This window comes from Abramis brama (genome assembly GCF_963993115.1).
Source record: "Abramis brama genome assembly, chromosome: 25".
Classification (NCBI taxonomy): domain Eukaryota; kingdom Metazoa; phylum Chordata; class Actinopteri; order Cypriniformes; family Leuciscidae; genus Abramis; species Abramis brama.
In genome coordinates this window covers 22,055,316-22,078,864 of record NC_139987.1, presented here as the reverse complement: position 1 = coordinate 22,078,864, position 23,549 = coordinate 22,055,316, and the positions used below count along the sequence as shown (strand labels likewise).

General features: G+C 38.4%; 1 protein-coding gene across 1 annotated transcript; it reads left to right on the top strand.

The window, feature by feature from the left end:
- The first annotated feature begins 12 nt into the window (after window positions 1-12).
- Window positions 13-1,074, top strand: LOC311076950 (trace amine-associated receptor 13c-like). Its single transcript, XM_084105456.1, has one exon. The coding sequence runs from the start codon at window positions 34-36 to the stop codon at window positions 1,036-1,038; it is 1,005 nt and encodes a 334-aa protein (XP_083961582.1). The 5' UTR covers window positions 13-33; the 3' UTR covers window positions 1,039-1,074.
- Window positions 1,075-23,549: the final 22,475 nt, after the last annotated feature.

Sequence of the window (23,549 nt, the reverse complement as noted above, 5' to 3'; positions counted from 1 at the left end):
AGAAAAAAACTCCTAACAGGAGGAGACTCACTCATGGCCTTTGAGACAGAGGATCATGAGACTCAATACTGCTTTCCTGCCATCAACTCATCATGTATCAAGGGAAAACGCTCCACACATGAATACAATTTCATGTATGTGTTTTTTTCATTGCTGTCAGCATGGACTGTGTTTCTGAACCTGCTGGTGATCATCTCCATCTCTCACTTCAGGCAGCTTCACACTTCAACAAACCTGATTATTCTCTCTCTGGCTGTGGCCGACATGCTTGTTGGACTTATTGTTATGCCTGTGGATGCCATAAAGCTGATTGAGACGTGTTGGTACTTGGGAGACACTTTATGCGATCTGTTTATCATAATCATGGGACTGCTTATCTCAACATCTATTTGTAATTTAGTATTAATTGCTGTTGATCGTTATGTGGCTGTGTGTCACCCTTTACAGTACCCACAGAAAATCACCACAACTAAAACTTTAATAAGCATCTGTGTCTGCTGGTTTTTCTCCTCTACCTACAATATTGGCTATTTAATTAGTGGCAGATATTTAGAAAATTCCCAAAGACCAGATGTGTGCTATGGAATGTGCTATTTAGCACTAAGTTTTTCATGGATATTCACAGACATGTTCTTTTCATTCGTGCTACCTTGTACCCTTATTATAGTTCTATATTTAAGGATATTTTATGTTGCACATCAACAAGTGAAAGTTATAAACTCTCTGATTAAGGGTGATAAATGTGTAATGGAAGGTTCAGTGAGGAAAAAATCTGAGACTAAAGCTGCTCTGACATTAGGAATCATTGTGACAGTTTATCTGCTTTGCTATGTCCCTTATATGTTGTGTGTAACAGGGACTATAGTGATCTCTTCTGACACTATGACATTTCTAATATGGATTTTGTATGTTAACTCGAGTCTCAATCCTCTTATATATGCTTTATTTTACCGCTGGTTTAAAATATCAGTTAAACACATCTTAACTCTTAAAATATTGGAACCATCTTCATCTCTCATGGACATTTTTAAAATTTAATGGGGGTTGATTTTATTATTATTTTTCCCCCACTGATAAAGCACAAACTCTAATGCTAACATGTAGTTTTTAAGACTTAGTTTGAGTCTTAAATTGGATGTGGACACATTCATCAACAGAAGAAATAAAGATTTTTTTTCAGTACTATGTATAGATATGTGTAGATTGTGAACGATTAAAATGTCTCCACAATCTGTCTTTACAGAGACATAGTACTGTGCTACAGTGCACATGCTATAGTTTTTTTTTTTTTTTTTTTTTGACTATCATGTTATGCTAACGGGACATTGCAGTTCTTCATCATCACAAAAGTTTATTATTAGCCTATAAGCAGTGATGTAGTGGTGCCTGTAGGAGTGGGTATACTCTTAATTTATGTCCCCAATATATGTTTAAGCGTCCCAGCATGAACGCTCTGTGTTATAAACAGTGACATGTAAGACTAGTCTTGCATATTAGTTCACCCCAAAATGGGCCAGTAGTATTTGCACATTATCACTTAACTTTTGCTGCTTGACTTCATGGAGAAAGGATCATTATGAAATAAATATTAGCCACAGAAGAGGTGCAGTTTTTGCAATTAATACTAGCCCACAGACTATAGGAAGAGACAACAAAATAATTATGAATTTTGAGTGACTATTCCTTAGTCCATCCACACATGAAAATTGGACAACTATTCAAGGGATCACTGCATCACTGTCTTTACTGGGTGCAGGGCAGTACGCAGGGTTTTATAAATACAGAGGTTCTGAAAATTTAGATTAAGGTGTTTTGAAGGCCAAAAAAATGGACAACAGTAGCTTTAAAAGCATGTCAGTGGGCAGTAGCATGAAGTATTTTATCAGATAACAGATTCTTAAACATGAGAATAATTTTCTTTCCTAAAATAATCAATGTGGCAACACTTTTCTTGAAGGGGTGTGCATAAGACTGACATGACACCTTCATAATCATGACATGACACATGTACATATGTATGAAAACTGTCATTATGTGTCATTCGCTCAATTATGTAATTTTTAATGCAAAGATGACATTGTTTGAGACGTCTTTGTTATGACAACTTGACATATACCAATACTCTTTAAAGTGAAATATGCTTTCACTTTTGTATTTGCATATCAAAAGGAGCTACAGTAATTCCTGCTATTTTCGTACAGCAGCAGCATGTATACAAAATTCAGATTGCAATGTTAGTGAATATTAGCAACAGCAGCAGCAGCAGCATCTTTCTTTTAATGTACTAAACATCAAACTATGCCTTTAATGTTTTCAAAATGGTGATGTTCTGCTAGCATGCCGAAGTTTCACGTTTTCTGATAGCTATAGGAATTCTGGCAAAACGAGAGGACAATGTGTCTAATTGTCAGATGAAACAATTGTAGCATGATGAATTTAAAGTTGAAACAAGCCTTTAGAAATATTTCTTATGAATGGGAGAAAGTTCAACATGCAATATGGTGGGTTAGTCGCCGATCGGTTTTGTCATAATGTCTCTGCAGCTGCAGTTAGAAGCTGGTTGCTATAGAAATAGACATGCAATATGTTTTACTTTGTTACATTTACAAAATTGTAATTTTAAGAGTAGATTTAAATGATGGTACTTTATTTTAACTCGAGTACATTTCTAAAAATGTAAAAAAACTGTACTTTTACTTCGCTACGTTGGGCGACGTTCCTATCGTTACCATATTTTAACGTAATTAAATGTGTAGTTTATTCCAAGCGCGCTGTCTCTTTTTTTCTGGACATGAGCGATGCAATTCACAAATGAATCGCTCTTTTGAGTCGATTCTGTTCAAAGACTTAATCAAACAAGTTGGCAGAACTCTCTAATAATCAGTTTGCGAATCAGTTTGAATTATTTGTTCGGCTTCCTGCACGCACTGAATCGTCTGAAGTGGTTTCACTCGGACTCGGAGGCATAACAGGAAGATTTAAGACCATCAAGAGCATTGGATGAAGTGGCCGTCAAGTGAAAGCAAATCTGCAAATGCATTATTTTAGGCTTGTTCCATTTGAACCGGTGCTGAACAGACCGATCGGTTTATGACATTACCGCATGAGCAATTCAAAAGCATGAGGAGCCTATACTCTCTATAGAGAGCCTAAGTCCCTCCCCTCCGCTTCCGGCTCATGGGACCTTATTTCGGAAAAAATATATATGGTAGTCAATGACGAGAGAAAACTTATCTTTTTATTCCGTCTGAACTGTGCCCTGAATTACACATATGATGTTTGTCAATTTAAAAGATAATTATGAAAGTCAAGAAAGTCGCAGTTTGTCATAAAACAGAAGAGTAACATTTAGTTTTATGTGAAAATCGCTCAATGAACTACATCTCTCGTCTCACAAAAGGAGACTTAGTCGGTTTCGTAAGAGCCAGTATGCGGGACCGGCAGTACAAGGTTTTGGTGAGTGTTAAACGGGTGTAACGTTAATGTCAGCTATAACGCTAAGTGATAGGCTAATGCTCAAGTTATGAGTTAAGGGAGATCAGCATAATTTAACCCTCTGGGGTCTAAGGTGTTTTTGGGGTCCTTGAGATGTTTTGACATGCCCTGACATTTTTGCTTTTTTCAGTTGCTTATAAACATATTAATGACAAAGTTGTCATTACACTCTATTTAGCACAAACAGGGCTACCATAATATGTGAGTAATATGTATGTACATGTTTGTATTTTTGAGATAATATTGTTTATGCACGGTTATTGAAAAAACTAAAACGTAAAGTTTCTGAAATACGGCCACAAAACACATACTAAATATGTGTCCACAAGACTTTTTGCTTCAAAATGATGTGAAAATCATCATGCCTAATCATTCTAGTCAGGCAGGCAATATACAGAGATCAGTAACAGGAATGTCAGAGAAAATCCAGAATCATAAACAATACCAGGTGGAGGTCGGGGCAGGCGGCAAACGAATACACGAGAATCAATAAACAGGCAAGGATCAGATAACAGGGAGACAATCAAAGTAGAATAAACGCTCGGAAATGTTAGCCGGGGCAGAACAAGACTTCGCAATGTGTAATAGTTCAGAGGCAGTTTATATAGAGGGGAGAAGTGGATGCACCTGTGCAGGTGATTAGACCTAGGTACGGGGCTGATGGGAAATGAAGTTCAATACTCTGGTGACGGTGTCCTTTGGTGATCGGAGAGAGCCACAGAGGTGCGATCTATGACACCCATACTGTATTTTCAGAAAGTTTTGGAACATATCCTCTCCCGAAATTTGTCACTAATAAAACACAATAAAAATAATTTAATGAGAAGGCGTATATTGACATATTAAGATTTTGTTTACATCTACCTTGTAAATATATTTTTTGCTATTTTATTAAAAAGGTTACAATTACAACAACAATGACAATTTTAACAATATTTCAAGTGTAATCTTTCTTTGTAAAAAGTATACATTTTATCATACGTATTTCAAAGGTAAGGATTCATTAGTTTGAATATTGGAACAAACACTATAATAACATCTTAGTTGATAATTCAATATACCTACTTTATTTTTGACAAAACATCCCATACTATACATTTAACATATAAGCAGAAATTGGCAAACAAAAGCTTATTTGATTGCCGACCCCAGAGGGTTAATGTTAAATGGTGCATCATTTGCTGTTCAGAGACAGCTGATACACAAACGTCACTAACACTAATTGGTACATATATCCTGCCCATTCATGTTTTGCTGCTAATTAAATATATTACAGCATTCTAAGAAATGGTATGCTATTTTATTTTTACAGGTCTGCATGGGAGATGACGGCACTATTATTAGCTCTGCCTGTGATTGTGCACGGGGAGAGTTTAAATGTAGCCATGCTGCAGCATTGGTCATTTTCGCCATGTGGGAGATCAGTTCAACCGATGTGAAGTGCCAGTGGAAGAAGCCTCGATCTTCCAACATCATCCAGCTGAGCTTTACCCACAGCGTGAGGCAACATACAACCCCCTGGCCAGAGACATCACCTCTGAGGATGTGGACTGGTTCAGGACTGCGTTGAGGGGCACACAGTGTAGCATGGCATGGTTGTTGTCACCTGAGCCAGAGCCACGGCCTCAACATCAGGTCAATCTCACTGTGCCGGAGCTGGTGAAGGAGCATGGGGGTCGGGGGCTTGAGGCAATTCTTGCTTCAATGCGACTGACAAAGGACCAGCAAGCTGCCATCCAGACAGCGGCGAAATCCCCAGTGGCAGTTGCACAGGCAGGGTAGACTGACAGCCAGCAATTTTGGTGCTGTGCTGTTGTCACGGCACTCATCGACTCCATGCCCATCCCTCATGAAAAGGGTGCTTGGGGGGAACAACCTGGATGGAGTGATGGCTGTCAACTGGGGTGTAGTGAATGAGGCTGAAGGGGTGAGAGCTTTTGAGCAGGCCTGTCAGCTGGAGGTGCTCGAGTCTGGTCTCTTTGTGAGTGAGTCAGGTATCCTGGGAGCATCACCCAATGGACTTGTGGAGCCATCTGCCCTGCTGGAAGTTAAGTGTCCACACAGCCAGAGGAACATGACCATCACAGAGGCAGTCCAGTCATCATCTTTCTGTCAACGTATGGAGGGTGGATCATACGTCTTGAAAGAGGATCACCCATACTGGCACCAGGTCCAAGGACAGCTCTACATCACTGGCCGTGAGTTATGTTACTTTGTGGTGTGGACCACAAAGGAAGCAATCATCCGGTCCATCCTCAAAGACCCTGCCTGGTGTGGAAATCTCCTCCTCCTGGAGAACTTCTACACCCAATACATGCTCCCAGTGTTGGCCAGTAGAGAGGAGGACATGTAAATGATTTTTTATAGAATCAGTTCTTTTTTTACAAGTTCCAAGTTCTTTGGGAGACACTGGATCAGTGTTCCTGTTGCGTTTCCTGTCAGTACCTGTTAAAAAACAGGGAAGCTAATGATCCATTACAAATTTTAAATCTTTGCCTTAACCATATTAGGATTTTAATAAACTTTTAAACAGAACATTATGAACACAACAGTTATGAATTACAACAATTATGAATCACAACATTATGAAAGAAAATCATACATACAAAGTAGACATTGCACAGATGATTTTTTAGTTATTGTACATTTTAGTGATGGTTGGAATTAGAACAAGAACAGATGGCAATTTCCTTAATGAGTGGATTTTGCAAATTTACCAAGGCACAACAGAGTTGCACCAGCACATTGGCAGAGTTCCGGAGGTGCGAAGGAATCAGGTCCAGAATCCTGAACTCCTTCAGCCTGGCATTCGCCCTCTCGACATGGATGCGGTTCTTGGCAATGTCCTTCGCTGCCTTCACTTCACTCTCTGTGAACCTTCCCTTATTGTTGAAGGGTGGTATGTTCACTATGACACCTGCAGGCACAATGTCAGAGATCAGGAACCCCTTATCTGCCAGTATGAGATCACCAGCAACTAGGTGCGCCAGAATGCCAGACTGCTGCACAATGAACTTGTCAGACGCAGAGCCTGGAAAGAGTTGGCTGCAAAAATTAATGACACCATTCGGGGCAACAGAGATCAGTACTTTGAATGAGTACATTCCCCTGTATGTAGAGTATGTCAGTTTTGCTTGGTCCATCTGACTAGGAGCAGCTATATGGATGTCGGTGCAGTCCACAATCATGCGGCAGTTAAAAGCAGAGGACTGGAATGAAGCAGGCATGCTCTCTTGATTTTTTTGGCGACTTGGCACAGTGGACATCATCGCCTGAAACAGCACCTTGTGGAGCAGATGAATCATGGTGTTCACCACATTACTGACTGTTGCAGTACTGCACTGAAATAGCTGTGCAAGGTGCAGGTGTGGATAGTCCTGGCGGACTTTCATCAAGGCCATGAAAACCTGGTCTTCCTGCAAGATGCCCTCCACTTTCCATCCTGCAAAATACACAATGGAGCCCTCAAAGCGCTCCACCAACCCTGCCACTCTTTTAAACATGGCCATATCTAGAAGCCCTGTTTCCATCCTTATGACCTCATCTGTCAGCCATGCTACAGAGTATCTGCCTGACCTCTTTATCTCAACAGGCTCAGACTGCAAGCTGTTATCTCCTGCCTCATCTTCACAACTGGGTCCAGACTGCTCAATCGAGGGTCCGGGTTCGGGGTTGGTGTCTGGGTCTGCAGGCTCAAGCACTTTGGCATAGCCGTGGTCGATGGACTTGCTTGTTGAGGGTAAGCTGACTGTGTTACACTTTGTCCATTTAAACAAACTTGGCCCTTTGTCTTTCCCATGAGGGAAATGGCAGCTGCAAATTCTACTATTAGCATCTGGCTCCCAATACTTGCTGGCCCAGAAAAGTTATTAAAGAGATCGTTAATATAGTCCAAGTGACTACAGTGGCTCAATCTTAAGTATATCAAGCGACGAAAATACTTTTTGTGCACAAAAACAAACAAAATTAACAACTTTATTCCACTATTCATTTCCTTCTCTCTGGGCCTCTAGTTGGTTCACGTAGTGTTTTTGGGCAGCGCGTCTGTGTTACACGTCACCACGTAGGCTCACTATTGGCCGACGCTGGTCATGTGTGTGATGCGTGATGACGTGTAACACAGACGCGCTGCGCAAAAACACTACGAGGCCCAGAGAGAAGGAAATGAATAGTGGAATAAAGTCGTTATTTTTGTTTGTTTGTGCGCACAAAAAGTATTCTCGTCGCTTGATATACTTAAGATTAAGCCACTGTAGTCACTTGGACTATATTAACGATCTCTTTAATAACTTTTCTGGGCCAGCAAGTTTTGGTCACCTAGCAGCCTATGGACAAGTGATCCAGCACTCAGATTTCATCAAAAATATCTTAATTTATGTTCCGAAGATGAACGAAGGTCTTACGCGGTTGGAACAACATGAGGGTGAGTAATTACTGACAGAATTTTTGGGTGAACTAACCCTTTAACGTAGCTTAATGGACTAATTACAGTGATATAAAAGACCAAACTCGCAGGCAAGCAGATGCAAGCAGAATAATGCGCAAAGCTTAATGCTGAGCGTTTCCCAGTGATAGACTGGCATAAAGTTGGCTTGACATTGGACATTCACACATTTAGGGACCATCTCTAAAGTGTATACGACATTGGTATACACGTTTCTAACTTCAATAGCATTTGAATAGAACGACTTACAGTCATAAAACCAACTGTAAAGTGTTAATTTAGTGTCAGGCATACTGCGCACCCTTTGGATTTTTGTTTGCTATTGAAGTTAGAAACGTGTATGCCAATGTTGTATGCAACTTTGGAGACGGTCCCTAAATGTGCGAATGAGAGAATAGAAGATAAAAAAGTGTTAGTATTAATTGATCAAGTGTTGATTTTATGCCAGTATATCACTGGGAAATGCTCAACATGAAACTTTGCACGTTAAGTTCATATTCTTAGTCCATCTGCTTGCCTGTAGCCTATATATAGCCTATAGCCTACTTCCCCAATAAGGTGCGAGTTTGGTCTTTTATATCACTGTATTAGTCTATAAAGCTACGTTAAGCGTTTTGTCCCGACGGAAGGGGAATCCTTGAGTATGAGGTATTGAGGGAAACCGATTATAATCCTGTTCATGGTAGAGAAAGCTGATGACATGTAGGCTACACAGGGAAAGTAACAATGAAGTTATTGAATGAAACATAAACACAGCTTTTGTGTCTTTATCATCTTTTCCGCATAGGGCCCACACCCTCCTCCATCTGCTCGAGGTGAACCAAAAACAACTGATACCAGCTCTCAGTGATATGTGTTGGGTCCCCGTTTTGATAACAGTAACTTTCTCAAATGTTTACAGAACAAACGGGAACCCAGTGTGCCTGTATCTTCCTCTATTGCTGTTCTATTACAAGATAGAAAGTCTAAGGCCTTCAATAGCCGTACAGCAAACCTAACTAATCTGGTGCCTCTTACACGTCAAACTAATATTGCTGTGGGGAAAAGTAAGTCTGTTAAGTTAGCACTCCTTAACATTCGCTCACTTAAAAATAAATCACTTCTAGTCAACGACTTAATAACCACAAACAATCTGGATTTTATGCTTCTAAATGAAACCTGGCTAGAAGACAGCTGCAGTGCAACAATCCTCAATGAAGCAGCCCCCCCGAACTTTACTTTTATGAGTGTCTGCAGAGCTGTTAAGAGAGGTGGGGGTCTAGCTGCTCTTTTTAAAGATATCTATCAATGTAAGCAAAAATCATTTGGGAATTACTTGTCTTTCGAATATCTGGGCATTGTGTTAAAAGGTGCTCCACGCATTTTACTTATCATTATTTACAGGCCTCCAAAATACTCTCCAGCCTTTGCTGAGGACTTTACAGAACTGTTATCAACAATTACATCAGAGTTTGACTGTTTTGCCATTGCTGGAGATTTAAACATCCACATAGATAATGCAGAAACCAATATGGCAAAAGAAATCAATACTGTTTTAAAAACTTTTGATCTGACTCAGCATGTTCATGGACCCACACACAATCGTGGACACACTCTAGATTTACTTATCAGTAAGGGTCTAAACATTTCATCGATTGTTATTAAGGATGTAGCACTGTCTGATCATTTCTGTATTTTCTTTGATATATTGATCTCTCCTGCCACTGAAGCTAGATCTGTGTCTGTCAAGAAGAGATGCTTAAATGAGAACACTAGTGTACTATTTATGAAGGCTATATCCTTAACACCAAGCATATCTGCAGACTCTGTTGATTTTCTCCTTGATTCCTTTAACTCAAAAGTTAAAAGTGTAATTGATGATATTGCTCCTGTTAAAGTCAGGAAGAAGAGTGGCAGACAAAAAGCACCTTGGAGAAACTCAACAGCAGTGCAAAATATGAAAAGACAATGCAGAAAAGTAGAGCGCATATGGCGGAAGACAAAACTTGTAGTCCATTATAACATCTACAAAGACTGCATCCATGCTTTTAATATGGAACTAGGCAAAGCTAGACAGACTTTCTTCTCAAATATTATAAACAGTAATTTAAACAACACACGCACTCTTTTTGCTACTGTAGAGAGACTGACAAACCCCCCAAGCCAGATTCCCAGTGAAATGCTCTCAGACAACAAGTGCAGTGAGTTTGCCTCTTTCTTCTCTGAGAAAATCAATAATATCAGAAAGGCGATCAGCACATCTTTGAGTTACCCTGGGGTTAGACAGACCATCAAACCACCTGAGAAAGTAGTTACTATGTCTGACTTCAAAGAAATTGATGGCAAAATTTTGGAAGAAACCGTACAGCACCTTAAAACATCAACCTGTGCTCTTGACACACTTCCCACATCATTTTTCAAAAGTGTGTTAAATAGTTTAGAAGCAGATCTTCTAGAAGTGGTAAATGCCTCACTTCTCTCTGGGAGTTTTCCAAACTCCCTGAAAACTGCAGTTGTCAAGCCCCTCCTGAAAAAGAACAATATGGATAAGACCATATTAAGCAACTATAGGCCGATCTCAAATCTTCCTTTCATAGGCAAGATCATTGAAAAAGTTGTCTTCAATCAGCTGAACAAATTCTTATGCTCGAATGGATACTTTGACAATTTTCAATCTGGTTTCCGACCGCACCACAGCACAGAGACAGCGCTCATAAAGATAATAAACGATATTCGCTTAAATACTGATTCAGGCAAATTATCAGTGCTGGTACTACTCGACCTCAGTGCTGCATTTGACACTGTCGATCATAACATACTTCTTGACAGGCTGGAAAACTGGGTGGGGCTTTCTGGGAAAGTCCTAAAATGGTTCAGGTCATACTTAGATGGGAGAGGTTATTATGTGAGTATAGGAGATCATAAGTCTGAGTGGACATCCATGACATGCGGAGTCCCTCAAGGCTCAATTCTTGCGCCACTCCTGTTCAACCTGTATATGCTCCCAATGAGCCAAATAATGAGAAAGAACCAAATTGCTTACCACAGCTATGCAGACGACACACAGCTCTACTTAGCCCTATCGCCTAACGATTACAGCCCCATTGACTCCCTGTGCCAATGCATCGATGAAGTCAACAGTTGGATGTGTCAAAACTTTCTTCAGTTAAACAAAGACAAAACTGAAGTCATTGCATTTGGAAACAAAGATGAAGTTCTCAAGGTGAACGCATACCTTCACTCTAGGGGTCAAACAACTAAACATCAAGTCAGGAATCTTGGTGTGACACTAGAGTCAGACCTTAGTTTCAGTAGTCATGTCAAAGCAATAACTAAATCAGCATACTATCATCTAAAAAATATTGCAAGAATTAGATGCTTTGTTTCCAGACAAGACTTAGAGAAACTTGTTCATGCTTTCATCACCAGCAGGGTGGATTATTGTAATGGACTCCTCACTGGCCTTCCCAAAAAGACCATAAGACAGTTGCAGCTCATACAGAACGCTGCCGCCAGGATTCTGAGCAGAACCAGAAAATATGAACATATCACACCAGTCCTCAGGTCTTTACACTGGCTCCCAGTTAAATTTAGGATTGATTTTAAAGTATTATTACTGGTATATAAATCATTTAATGGCCTAGGACCTCAATACATTGCAGATATGCTCACTGAATATAAACCCAACAGATCACTCAGATCACTAGGATCATATCAGCTAGAAATACCAAGGGTTCACTCTAAGCATGGCGAGTCCGCTTTTAGCTATTATGCCAGCCGCAGCTGGAACCAGCTTCCAGAAGAGATCAGATGTGCTCCTACAGTAGTGACTTTCAAATCCAGACTCAAAACACATCTGTTTAGCTATGCATTTAATGAATGAGCACTGTGCCAATGTTCGTCCGACTGTTTGTACTGTACTGTATTTTATTTTTTATTTTTCTAAACTGTTTTAATTATTCTTATTTCTTTTTATTATTTTAATTTCTTCTATGTAAAGCACTTTGAATTGCCACTGTGTATGAAAAGTGCTATATAAATAAACTTGCCTTGCCTTGCCTTGCCTTGCATATATACTGACACAGATAATCATTTTCATTTTATGAATGAATGGCTTGTTCTGTTGCTGGTCTTCGTCAACAACACGCGCTTTTGCACCACCTGCTGGTGAGGTTGATTAACAGCAGATGGAGAGTATGCTCGGCAATCTACTGCTTTTCCTGCAGTTCCTGGATGTCAATGTTGAATTTACTGCCGAATTTGAACCACTGAATTTGTGGAAGCGAATTTTCAAAGCGAAATAAAATGGACCGAAAAATGCCTGTTGAATATTATAGGTTGTTTATTATAGTTATTTTTAAACAGTTTGAATATTTTGGAAGTGAAATATGAAAGGTGAATATGGATTATTGAACTTTTAATAATGAAAATGTGTTTGAAATATTTTTAATTGAAATATTCACAGCTTAAATATTCAACCATGTTGAATTTCAGCCCATAAAAACGCAAGCCCTAAAAATACAATGCATTAAAATGTCTTTTTTGTTTCAAAAACATTTGGCAGTATTTTACTTCCATATAGGGTGTGCCGATGGACCTGGGAAAAGAAGAATAAGAACCATTATTCACACGATTTCAAAACAAGATGCCACTCTTACACTTTTTTTAAGTGTGTAAAGATGGTTTCAGATGACTGTGTGAATGTGTGACATTACATGTGTCTGTATGTGGGGTGCTGTTTGTGTGTCAGCAGATTTACAAATTAGGTTAAATAATTAAAAGACAAAAAAGGTAAGTCACCTCACTTTCAACACTATAAATAATTCCTCCCTATCAGACTTGTTCATTCACTCTCTCACTAATTATCAAACTACCTTGCCAAAAAAGGAGACTGACTCACCATCACTTTGAAAATCTTTGTCCAGAAGAATTACATGCATGGCTGCCTTCCTGCCTTTCGATTCTCCCTGAACTGCCTGATCTTTTTAATTTTCAGTGTTCACACAACTTAACACAAAATGGTATATTCCAGAATGATCACACTGGTGTGGCAGTACTCTTCAAAGGGTTCACTAACGTTAAATACTTACCAAACTCTTCCTAACTTATAATGACTACTCTCTTACTGTTAAATATTGTGAGTAATGAAAATGACATGGCTAAGTTAACGTGGTAATCCTAGCTAACGTTCATTGCTTGCTACTAGCTAGGTAATTTAGCTATATTCCACGCAGATATGTATCTCACCTGATGTGTTTAATCCAACGACTCCAGGGGCCCGTTCTTCGTACGTTGCTTAAAACATCCGAGATCAAATTACACATCCAAGATGATATCATCCTGCTAATCATGATCTGGCTAATTAGGTTCTTCGAACACACTTGCTGGATATGATTAGTATAGGTCAGCTGGACTGAGTTATCTGAGATAATTGCGCGTTCATGTGCTGGTTGAAAAGGGGATATGTATCGATAGTAGAAACATTGATCAGCAGCGCTGCTATTGGCTGCTCAGCGTGGCCAGCGTGGGCTCGTTTTCTCCTCAGCAGAGCAAGAACTAATAGTCGAAGTTTATTCGGAATTTTAATGTTTAATCAAAGCGCCAGGGAACACCTCAAAGTCTGCAAAAGCCAGGAGAGAGGGCTGGCAAAAAATAGCAGACAATTTAAATCCGTTAGAAGTGGCCATGTTAGATGTTTTTATCACTTATTAGCCTATATTTTTGTATTTTAATAATTGCATAATTACTTTGTTCATTGTAATGTCAGAGTCACCACACTAGAACATGGGAACAAATAAAAGTGAAGTACAAAAATATTCTACATAATGGTAATTTTTAGTTATATTATAGTCTCTTATAAAAGGCACTGTTAAATAAATGGTTGTCTGTTTATAAAAGCAACCAAGAAAAAGGCTGAAAAAAAAAGAAAAGATCTTAGTAGCCTACACTGTAAAATAATTTTTGCTGCATTCATTTAAGGCCGTATAGTCATTTCAACTGTTAAATCTTGAGTAATGATGAATTGCTTTGACTTGTGAAAGTGAAAACTGATAAACTTATGTTAATGTAAAAATATTTTGCCATGAGTTATTGATCACATTTTTCCCGAGTGTAGTTCATTGTAATGACATTGTGTTTTCCTCTTTTGTGCACTTTTACATAATACACCAACACTTGTATCTGTTCCCAAGAAAGTGGTGGCTGAAATATGTGCAGTAAGTGGACATTTTCTAACTTTCCAAAGGAAAGAAAGTATAAGACTTTGTAATGTCTATTTGTTTCCATTGCACTGGACAGTGAATAAACCCTCTCAGATAACTGTCATATGGAGGAACTAGCCTACCTGCAAGTGCATAAAGAACTTTACTTAATTTATACTTGTATGCTTTATGGCTGCAATATAAGTTGCAGGATTCCACATCTACAGAAAGGCCTACAGAAGAGTCTGCACAGACAGAGGAGACATAGGCCTACAGGTGGGCAGTGTATAGCCAACTTTTCCTTTTTATTTGTTGCATGAGGCATGTGTCTAATATCTCTTGTTGCAGGCACTTGACCACTGGCTTTTCTTTACAAAGAACAATTGAAATAAAACTCAAGGAACTAAGCATATTTGTCTTTTATTAAACATTTAATGAAAAGTGTTTTGTTTTTTTGGCAATGTTGTGTAATAAGGCACATGCAACAATGTCACAGGCCCTGTCAGGTGTGCAACCCTCAGACTTTTCAGACACTGAAATCTTTAGTTAGCCAAAGTGCATTTCATTGTGTGCCCTTGTCCTGGCTAGAGCTGCATTGTAACTGATTTGGGTCAGGGAATGGGGTCATAAAACACCTGTCTGCAGGCAGGAACATGTCATAATCACCTATGAAAAAATGCAGTTCTGTTAGGATCAGCATAAGTGTATGTAATACAGTGAGCTTGATATTTAATTGTGGAAATTTTCTTACCACTTTCAAATAATGTGCATAAATGTGAATCTCTGAAAATTCTTAAGTCATGCACAGATCCTGGCCATTTTGCTTTCACATTTGTGATATGGAAGATTTTAGTCAACTGCCTATTTTTTATTTGATATAATATTATTAATCAGGAATATTAAGAATCCCAATAGTAACTGGGCTGCACATTTACATTGTGAACCCCCTTTCTGTTCACATAATCCCCTTCATTGAGGCCTTGATGGCAGTCTGTGGTAGCCTTTAGTCTATGGTACCAATCACGTTAGTGAAGCCTGAGTGACATACTGTAATCGGCATGGTCATGATTGCATCTTCATAGAAAATTATGATAGCCAAAAAAAAAAAAAATTGCTTTAAAAAAAACTGCTTTACAACATAAGTGGCTTGGAAATGCCACACAAAAAATCTAAAACTGTTTTTTAAACCTAAAAGCGCCAGGTAAACTCCGAATGATACGACAGACGGCACTTTCCATCAAGTTCTCCGCATCTCCAATAGTGTAAAGGAAAGAGCCACTCGCAAATAATCTTAGGGCAATGGAAACAGTTTGTGCTGCAGTTAAAGCCCGACTCCGACAAGTCGAAAATAAATGTGCGTTTACAACAATTTAATAATGTAAACGACAATCTCACGAGTCACGAGAAAAAATACACATCTCAGAAAGTGCACTATCGCGCTGCGCTGGACTTCCCGTATCAGCTCCGCTTATAAAGCTGCAATCTAATCCTGTTTACATGAAATAAGCCTGCTCCCGAGCAGGTTTAAGCTTATGGACCTGTTGAGGACCAGGATGAGCTTCGAAGAACCAAACAATCCAAGATCATGCCAAATCGTCAACAATCAAATCCAGCTAACTGAGTTAGCGACGTACGAAGAATGGGCCCCTGGTCCTTTCATCAACCGGGAAGCGAAACAACGAGCAAGATCCGTTGCTCGTATGTGTGCAGTCTGGTACAAAACACTCAGGCATGATGGCGTAAAGTTATGATTATAACATAAGACTATAGAAAAAATGACAGACATTAGCTTCAGTAAAGTTAGCTTCATTCATTGAGAGAAAATGTATGACGTGTCACATGTGCGCCTTTTGGGTTTGTAGTCTTTGTAATTACGTATTTTCACAGTCTTATACCTCAACAGTTTTACATCAAACTGCGACTTTCTTGACTTTAAAATGTATCTTTTAAATTGACAAACATCATATGTGTAATTCAGGGCACAATTCAAAATATTTGTTGTCTCTCGCCATTGACTACCATACAATATTTTTCCGAAATAAGGTCCCATGCATAGACAGTATAAGAAGTGGACAGAGCCATCTCATTGGAACTCAATTGAGACAAGTGAAGCCCATTTTTAGCGATTTTTTAGCACTTCCGTTCCTGACGCGCAGACTCAAAACCGACTCAAACTAAGCTTGATGACGTGAGCAACCTGTCTGACAGATGTAAATCTTCTAGTAGCTGTGCGTGCAAACTGCCAACGTTAATCTTGCAGAGACGGCGAGCTTGAGCAAAGAGTTCTTTGGCGTGAGTGAGCAGGAGTAAGTATTCTGATTAATTATTTTGTATAGTATTTATTTTAAAATGTAACGCCAGTACGCCATATTAAGTTAATGCATACTATTAAGAAGTTATGTAAAATGATGTTCAAGAACTTGTGATATGAATTATTATCGACTCTTAAATTATAAGTTATTTTATTATCGACTCTTAAATTATAGCCTACTTTTGGATTGTAATCGTTTGCCTTTCTGCAGTACTTAGTAATTTTAGTTAGTTAGTTTAGTTAGCTTATTTTGAACACACACACACACACACACACACACACACACACACACACACACACACACATATATATATATAGAAGAACATGTACAATCATCCAAAATTATTAAAAGTGATTCAAATAGCACATGCACACATACATGCATAAACGCACACATAAAAAAAAAAAAAAAAAACCTCCTTCTTCGTTTCCTTCTATCTACATCAAACCGAATAGTAACCCATCCAAAACAGACATATATAAGCCCAGGAACCATACTGTCAGTATACAATATCCCCTCGAGTCATTTTCGTATCCATTCAATATAGGCTATTCATTTATAGTCTCTTAAAATTGCTTATTGTTCTACATGATTTCATCTCTTCATGTAAAACATTTGCCCATAGGCTAATATTCAAATATATAAATAATTGTGAGCTAGGTGTTAAATCATGCAGTTTTGGCTAATAAATCATGGTCAAAACCACTTTTTTCTTTATTTCACGTTATGTAGGCTATGACATTTTGTAGATGGCTTCTGACCAGGATGAAAGGGATCACATTCATCTTCAAGCGTAGATCTGTAAATAAATAAAGGAACGTTAACCGCGATTGACATTGAGATTGTTTTCTTTTCTTACATTGCCTGTATAATTTCCTAATAATTTCTCCATCCCCCGTCAATATACCGGCCGTTACCCATACTTCATTATTTAATGAAGTAGATAAATTATTAAAGTTCGTGGATAAATGTTACTTCTTATGTATTCACTTGCCACATACCGAATTATTTCCAATTCCCCAAAAATGTTGTTGAAATATTTTGTCCCGTTGCTTTTATGGACTCTATATCTATGGGCTTCTCCCTTGACGTCCCCCCAATTGCCTGCAAGCTTCTCCTCCTGTCTGTACGGTAATTTCTCTACTGTGCGACAGAGAGTCGAGTGGTTATGACGCAATCGTTAGCCTATTTTTACAAAAACTGTTTCTACAGGGCCATAATGTAACATAGAAGGTAATGGAGCCCTTTATACAGTGTCGTGTTTCTTATAGAAATAAATAATGGACAATGGAGTCTTTAAATGCCTCAGATGTAAAGTTATTCGCTGTCAAAGTGACGCCAAAATGAATGGGAGTCAATGGAATGCTAACGCAAGTGAAGTTCTGCTACAAGATGGCGGCACGCGGCCGGCTTCAGCTTCCGGTCGATGGATTACCCGTCTGGTCCCATGGTGGTCCACCGGAAGGGGAGGGACTTAGGCTCTCTGTTCGCTCTCGCGGTACTTTGATGTCAGTCTGTGCAGCGCCGGTTCAAGTAGAACAAGCATTTTGTTTGCAGCGACATCTTCGTATGCTGTCTCTTCTGTAAATGAATGATCCCACAGGACGATACATTCGATTTCATTCCATTCAGGTAATACATTTTACAACCAAGCAGATTATTAGCCTACACCACGATACCATGTCATACATACCAATTCTTGGACATATACCTAAATGTAGGCTATACATTAAATAAGCCATTATTTACAGTACAGTTTATGAAATGAACACCTGCCATCCCGCGGTAATTTGTGTGTATTGCGCAGTGGCGTGCAAACTCGTTGCCTCATGCCTCATGCCTCATGCCTGCCTTAGAAACATTTAACCAGTTTGAACGCGCTTGCAGAAATATACATTTGATTACAGTTTGGTCAATTATCAGTCTGCATTTGATTGATCGTTGTTTGTGTTCAGATGTTCAGCGGTCATGAGCGCGTGCACATGTGAAGAATTGAACTCTTCTCAGTGTCAATCGGTTCCCTTTACATGCATTTGAATGCAAAACTCTGCAGATTCACTTTATTTCGACATTGATTAATAATCCAAATGTAGTTACTATTATACAAACATATATATATATATATATATATATAAACACACACGCACACAAACACAGACACACACATATATATATATATATATATATATATATACATAGGCCTATATTAGGCAAATAATAAACTTTTTGTGATGATGAAGAACTGCAATGTCACATTAGCGTAACATGATAGTCAAAAACACATTAAAAAAACAATAGAATGTGCACTGTTTTTATTTATTTTATTATTTAAATTAGATTGTGTAGTTGTAATTTTTGTGAATGAATGAAGTCAAACATTGCAATGTTTGCTGCCAAGCAAACAATGGAAAACAGTTTGTGCCATATTTCTTTAAAATAAATGCCACATTTTATTAGTGTCTCTTGTGTGTTGATGAGCCACTGACGTGATATTCTGACAGTGACTACATCTTTGTTAATTTGACCAATCCAATTACTAACTTAAGACAGAAACTAAACTAATTATCTTGGGACATTCACTTGTGTCTATTATGTCTTTTAGAAGTAAACCTGAGGGTCCTGTCAACACCTGTTCTGTATTCAGAGTTCTGCTGCAATGACAATCCTCCAGTGATCTGTTCATTAAGGGTGTGAAGCAAACATAGACAAACAAATACACGCAATACACTGATGTTTCATTGTGCCCAGAGGTCTGTGAGTTTGTTTTAATGAGATTAAATGTTGTAAAACTTTTAAAACTTTTCACTCAGATTAAGCATGAATATAAAACCACCAATGAGATAATTATTCATAATTAGTAACACACAAAGTTCAGAAAATCTTATTTAATGTTGAATTATTTAAAATTGCAGCAACAAGAAAGGTGGATTAGGCCTGCCTAAAGCAGTGTTTATGTGTGCATGTTTGTCCACTACAGCCTGTGGATACCCTGATTCCTGGGTAAGGAATATAGGCTGTGACGCACCAAGCTGACATTAAAGAACTAATGGCAATAAATCTGACTGCTGTGTTGCCTCACATCCTCTGCATCTGGGCCAAAAAGTTGCACTTGAAAACACTGCACAGACCACAGCCAGCTAGCATGTATTTTCTATCCCTGCATGAGAGGAAATCTTTACTTTCTTCATTCCAGATGACCATGTTATTATACAAATATTTGTGTATTGGAATACTCAGATAAGATTATGTAAAATCTGTGTGTGGCTTCTTATCTTTGTCATTTGCTTGCTTTCGTCACTTTCATTTTTATTCTTGTGCACCGATTCCCTAAACTGTACAGCCAAATAAAATGATCTCTCTCACTGACAGCTACAATGCTGATCAACACCGGAGCATTTTTACAAGTACGAGTACATGAGCTCAGTAACGATACTGATACAGGCACTACTTGGAACCTATTCCAAGGTTTGCATTCTTGAGCCACCAGGCACTGTTGTTGTGCAAATGAACAGGCCGGAGCGCATTAAGGGTTTTCTGTTAACGTTCAGAACGTTGTTGTGTAATAACTATTAATAATGGGTAGGTATATGTCCCCCATTAATAACTAATGATCTTTGCAACGGAAGTGAATCAATCAAAACACAGCACAGTACAACACAGAAGACTGTCTCCCGCGGATTTGTGGAAAGTTTTGATAAGATTTCTAATAGTGTTTTGACACCATGCAAGTACATTTTTTCATCATACGTTTTTTTCGGTTTCTGAGTTGGGTGTGTACGTCACCAAATCTAACTTGTTGGCTAAACCATAGCACCAATTTGAAACAAATCAGCAACTCCTAGCAACTGTTAGCTAGGCTTAAAATATTTTTTACACAGCAGGGTTAGTTGTAGCACAGTGTTACAACTAAGCCGTCAAGTGAACAACGATAATGAAATGAAAACGGAGCCACACAACTTTTCAGGTTTGAGTATTTATTTATATATTTATTTTGCTACATTTAACTTTCACAAACAATGTTGGAATTTAAATGGTAAAGTATGATGTTTTTCACATTTGTTAACTATGCATTGATCACTTGTTTTTTTATTAAAAAGCCTGTTTTTCATGCAATAAACCCTTTAAAATGTGATTTTGAGCTTGGTTTTAATTAACGACATCAAATGATCGTGAGCGTCATCTTCTCAGTTCTCGCGCATGCGTCGTGGCGCTCTCGTGAACTCACGTCAGAGGCCCACACAGAAGAAAATGAATAGTTGAATATAGTCGTTTTTTTTTTTTTTTTTTTTGCACAAAAAGTATTCTCATAGCTTGATAAACTTAAGGTTGAGCCACTGTAGTCACTTTAACGATGGGCTATTTTAACAATGTCTTTACTAACTTTTCTGGGCCGGCAGATGAAATTACCTAACAGCCTATGAAGGAGTGATACAGCTCTCAGATTTCATAAAAAATATCTTCATTTGTGTTCCGAAGATGAATGAAAGTCTTATGGGGTGGGAACAACATGAGGGTGAGTAATTACTGACAGAATTTTCATTTTTGGGTGAACTACATTTTTGGATCGTGCAGAACCTTAGATACGAAGTTGTTGTAGCATTAATGACATCTGCTTTTCACATTAAGTGAATCATGTGGGTGTTGAACACATCGTCTTTGTCCTTAGGAAGACAGCGCTGGTTAGTTATTCCCCACGGGGCAATTTACCAGCGCCCGTGTGGCTGGACTCCCCCCCAGCTCAGCGTGAACTCCTAGTGACTTTATAGCCTCGTGACATTCCAGAGCACACACACAAAACACACTTTGGACTTTGAAACAGATATCCCCACATAACAAGCCACTAAATGTTGATATGTATTCTTGTGTTTCTCAAGTGTCGTCACTTGCCATAACGGAAACACTGACAATTTTATTGTGTGTTTAATCAAACTTTATTTGTGTGTGATTATGCATATAAATGTAACGTTATGTTTCCCCTATCTTACCTGTCATATTTGGTATCTGTCTGACCGTCCTGTTTTAATTCAACCAGTCACACATAGGAGATTACAGTAAAATGTATTGTTCTGTGTGTACAATCTTACGAGGAAATATGAACTCTTTTTCTCATAAGACATATGGTCAAGGTAGGCGTTTCTTCTTCACACAAAGAAACATTTTCCCGCTTCAGATCAGAAGACCTGATTTGCTGTTGTCCCAAAAAGAGGGCGTAAACAGATGTCTTTTAAAAAGAAGAGACCTCCACTTCTCGCTCTCTCTCTCATCTCTTGCTCTTGCTCTGACCTCCTCTTCTCCACGCGCAGCGCTTCTCCTCCCAACGGAACCAGCTGGACCAGGCCTTGCCTTGGCTTCTCCTCTGGGACGCATACCCTTGCGTCATGTAGAAGCTGCCGTTCTTTGCAACTAAGTTATAATTTACCTCTTCCTTCACGGGAGATGAATCCTATTTTCCGGTAAACGTTACATTCAGTGAGCCTTTTAAGCTTCCCGCGACACCGGAAGACGCAGCAGAAACAGGACACCGTCCGTGCTTCCTTCCTGTCTCAGCCTCACCCGAACAGAGAACAGACTTGCAAGTATCTTTTGATCTCTCTAAAGCTGATTTCAGGTGTCTGGCTCTTAGGTTTCTGTATGTAATAATTACTAGCTTTTCCCTTCTCTCTATATCGTTCTTCCTTTCTTTCTTTCATTCATTCTGATCACGTATGTTTTTGTTTGGTTAAATGTTTGTATGTTTTATTGTTTGCATTTTTACGTACGTTTATATTTGTAGCTCATATAATCTCTCTAGTTTTGCATTTATTAAAATCAATTTATACTTTTCACTGTCTCTGTGTTTGAAAACCCACCTTATAAAGTCAATGAAATTAAAAGATCTAATTAAGCTACAAGTTCGATATTATAGACTACATTGAGTAGTTTTAATTAATAAACTCAGAAAGTTTGATGTTCGTGGCCAGAAGATAAAACTTTCTTGGAGTTTGTAAATAGAGATACCCCTTCCTAACTGTAATAATCTTACATTTATTCGCTGGACGAATGACTGATGACCAGACCAGTTACAGAACAAGGTAATCTCGATAATTGATAAAGTAAATGTACATGCGACTTATGAATTATGACCATGAGTTATGATTATTAATATTTCCAAAATTCCCTATATTCTTGAGCTAATTCGCATTTACCCAGAGTCGTTTATGTTACATTGTACACCATTTAATCACGATACTTGTCGGAAAAATGTGTTAATATAAACAGTAATTGATCACAAAACTGTAGCTAATTTCCTAAGGGGTGATGAAATAGCCTTACAAAAGTGAGAGCTTAAACCCAACAGTAATCACTATATCAACACCAATGTTGGCTAGCAGGCGAGCAGAGCAAAGCTTATAAAGCTATAATTGGAGCTGTTAATAGAAAATGCAACTACAAATGATAAGACATTTGCAAGTTTATTGTCCACATAAAACAGATTGTCCTGACAAAGTGGGAATTGCTTCGTTTCAGGAGATGCTTTTGTGTGTTGCCTGCATTGTACTGGTTCTGGAAGTTCTCCGTAAAATGTGCAGCACACAGATAAACATTGGGGTTATAATGTTCAAGAACAGTGTTTACAATAATTTTTAACAGTGTAAAAAAACAGTGTATCTTTGACATAGCGACAACACTGTATTCCCTAACACAGCTAAACCAGGCTTTGTCCCACTTTTTCATGTATTCTGTGGGTGGAGATTATTTGAATTAGTAACATTATTGTTATCATTACTTCATAAGATCTGTAAAAAATGCGTTGTAGTCCAAACAAGTAGCTTGTTATAGTTCTTGGAAAGGGGATTCTGTTAAATAAATATTTCCCTTTGGAGTGACTTTGAGCTTTGTAACATTGCAGATCTTTTTTATGCAAAAACAGCAACAATACAAACTAACTAAAGTGAAAAAGAATAATAGCACCCCTTCAAGTTTCACTGCTCAGTATGTCAGTGTTCTTTTAGATGTGGATATAGCATCGTGCAAAAGCAAAGTTTTTAGTCGCATGTCTTCATTTTTGGCTCTAATGCACAGTAATTTGACTACCAAGATTGGAATTATTAAAAGAAAATAATTATGTCATTGCATCAT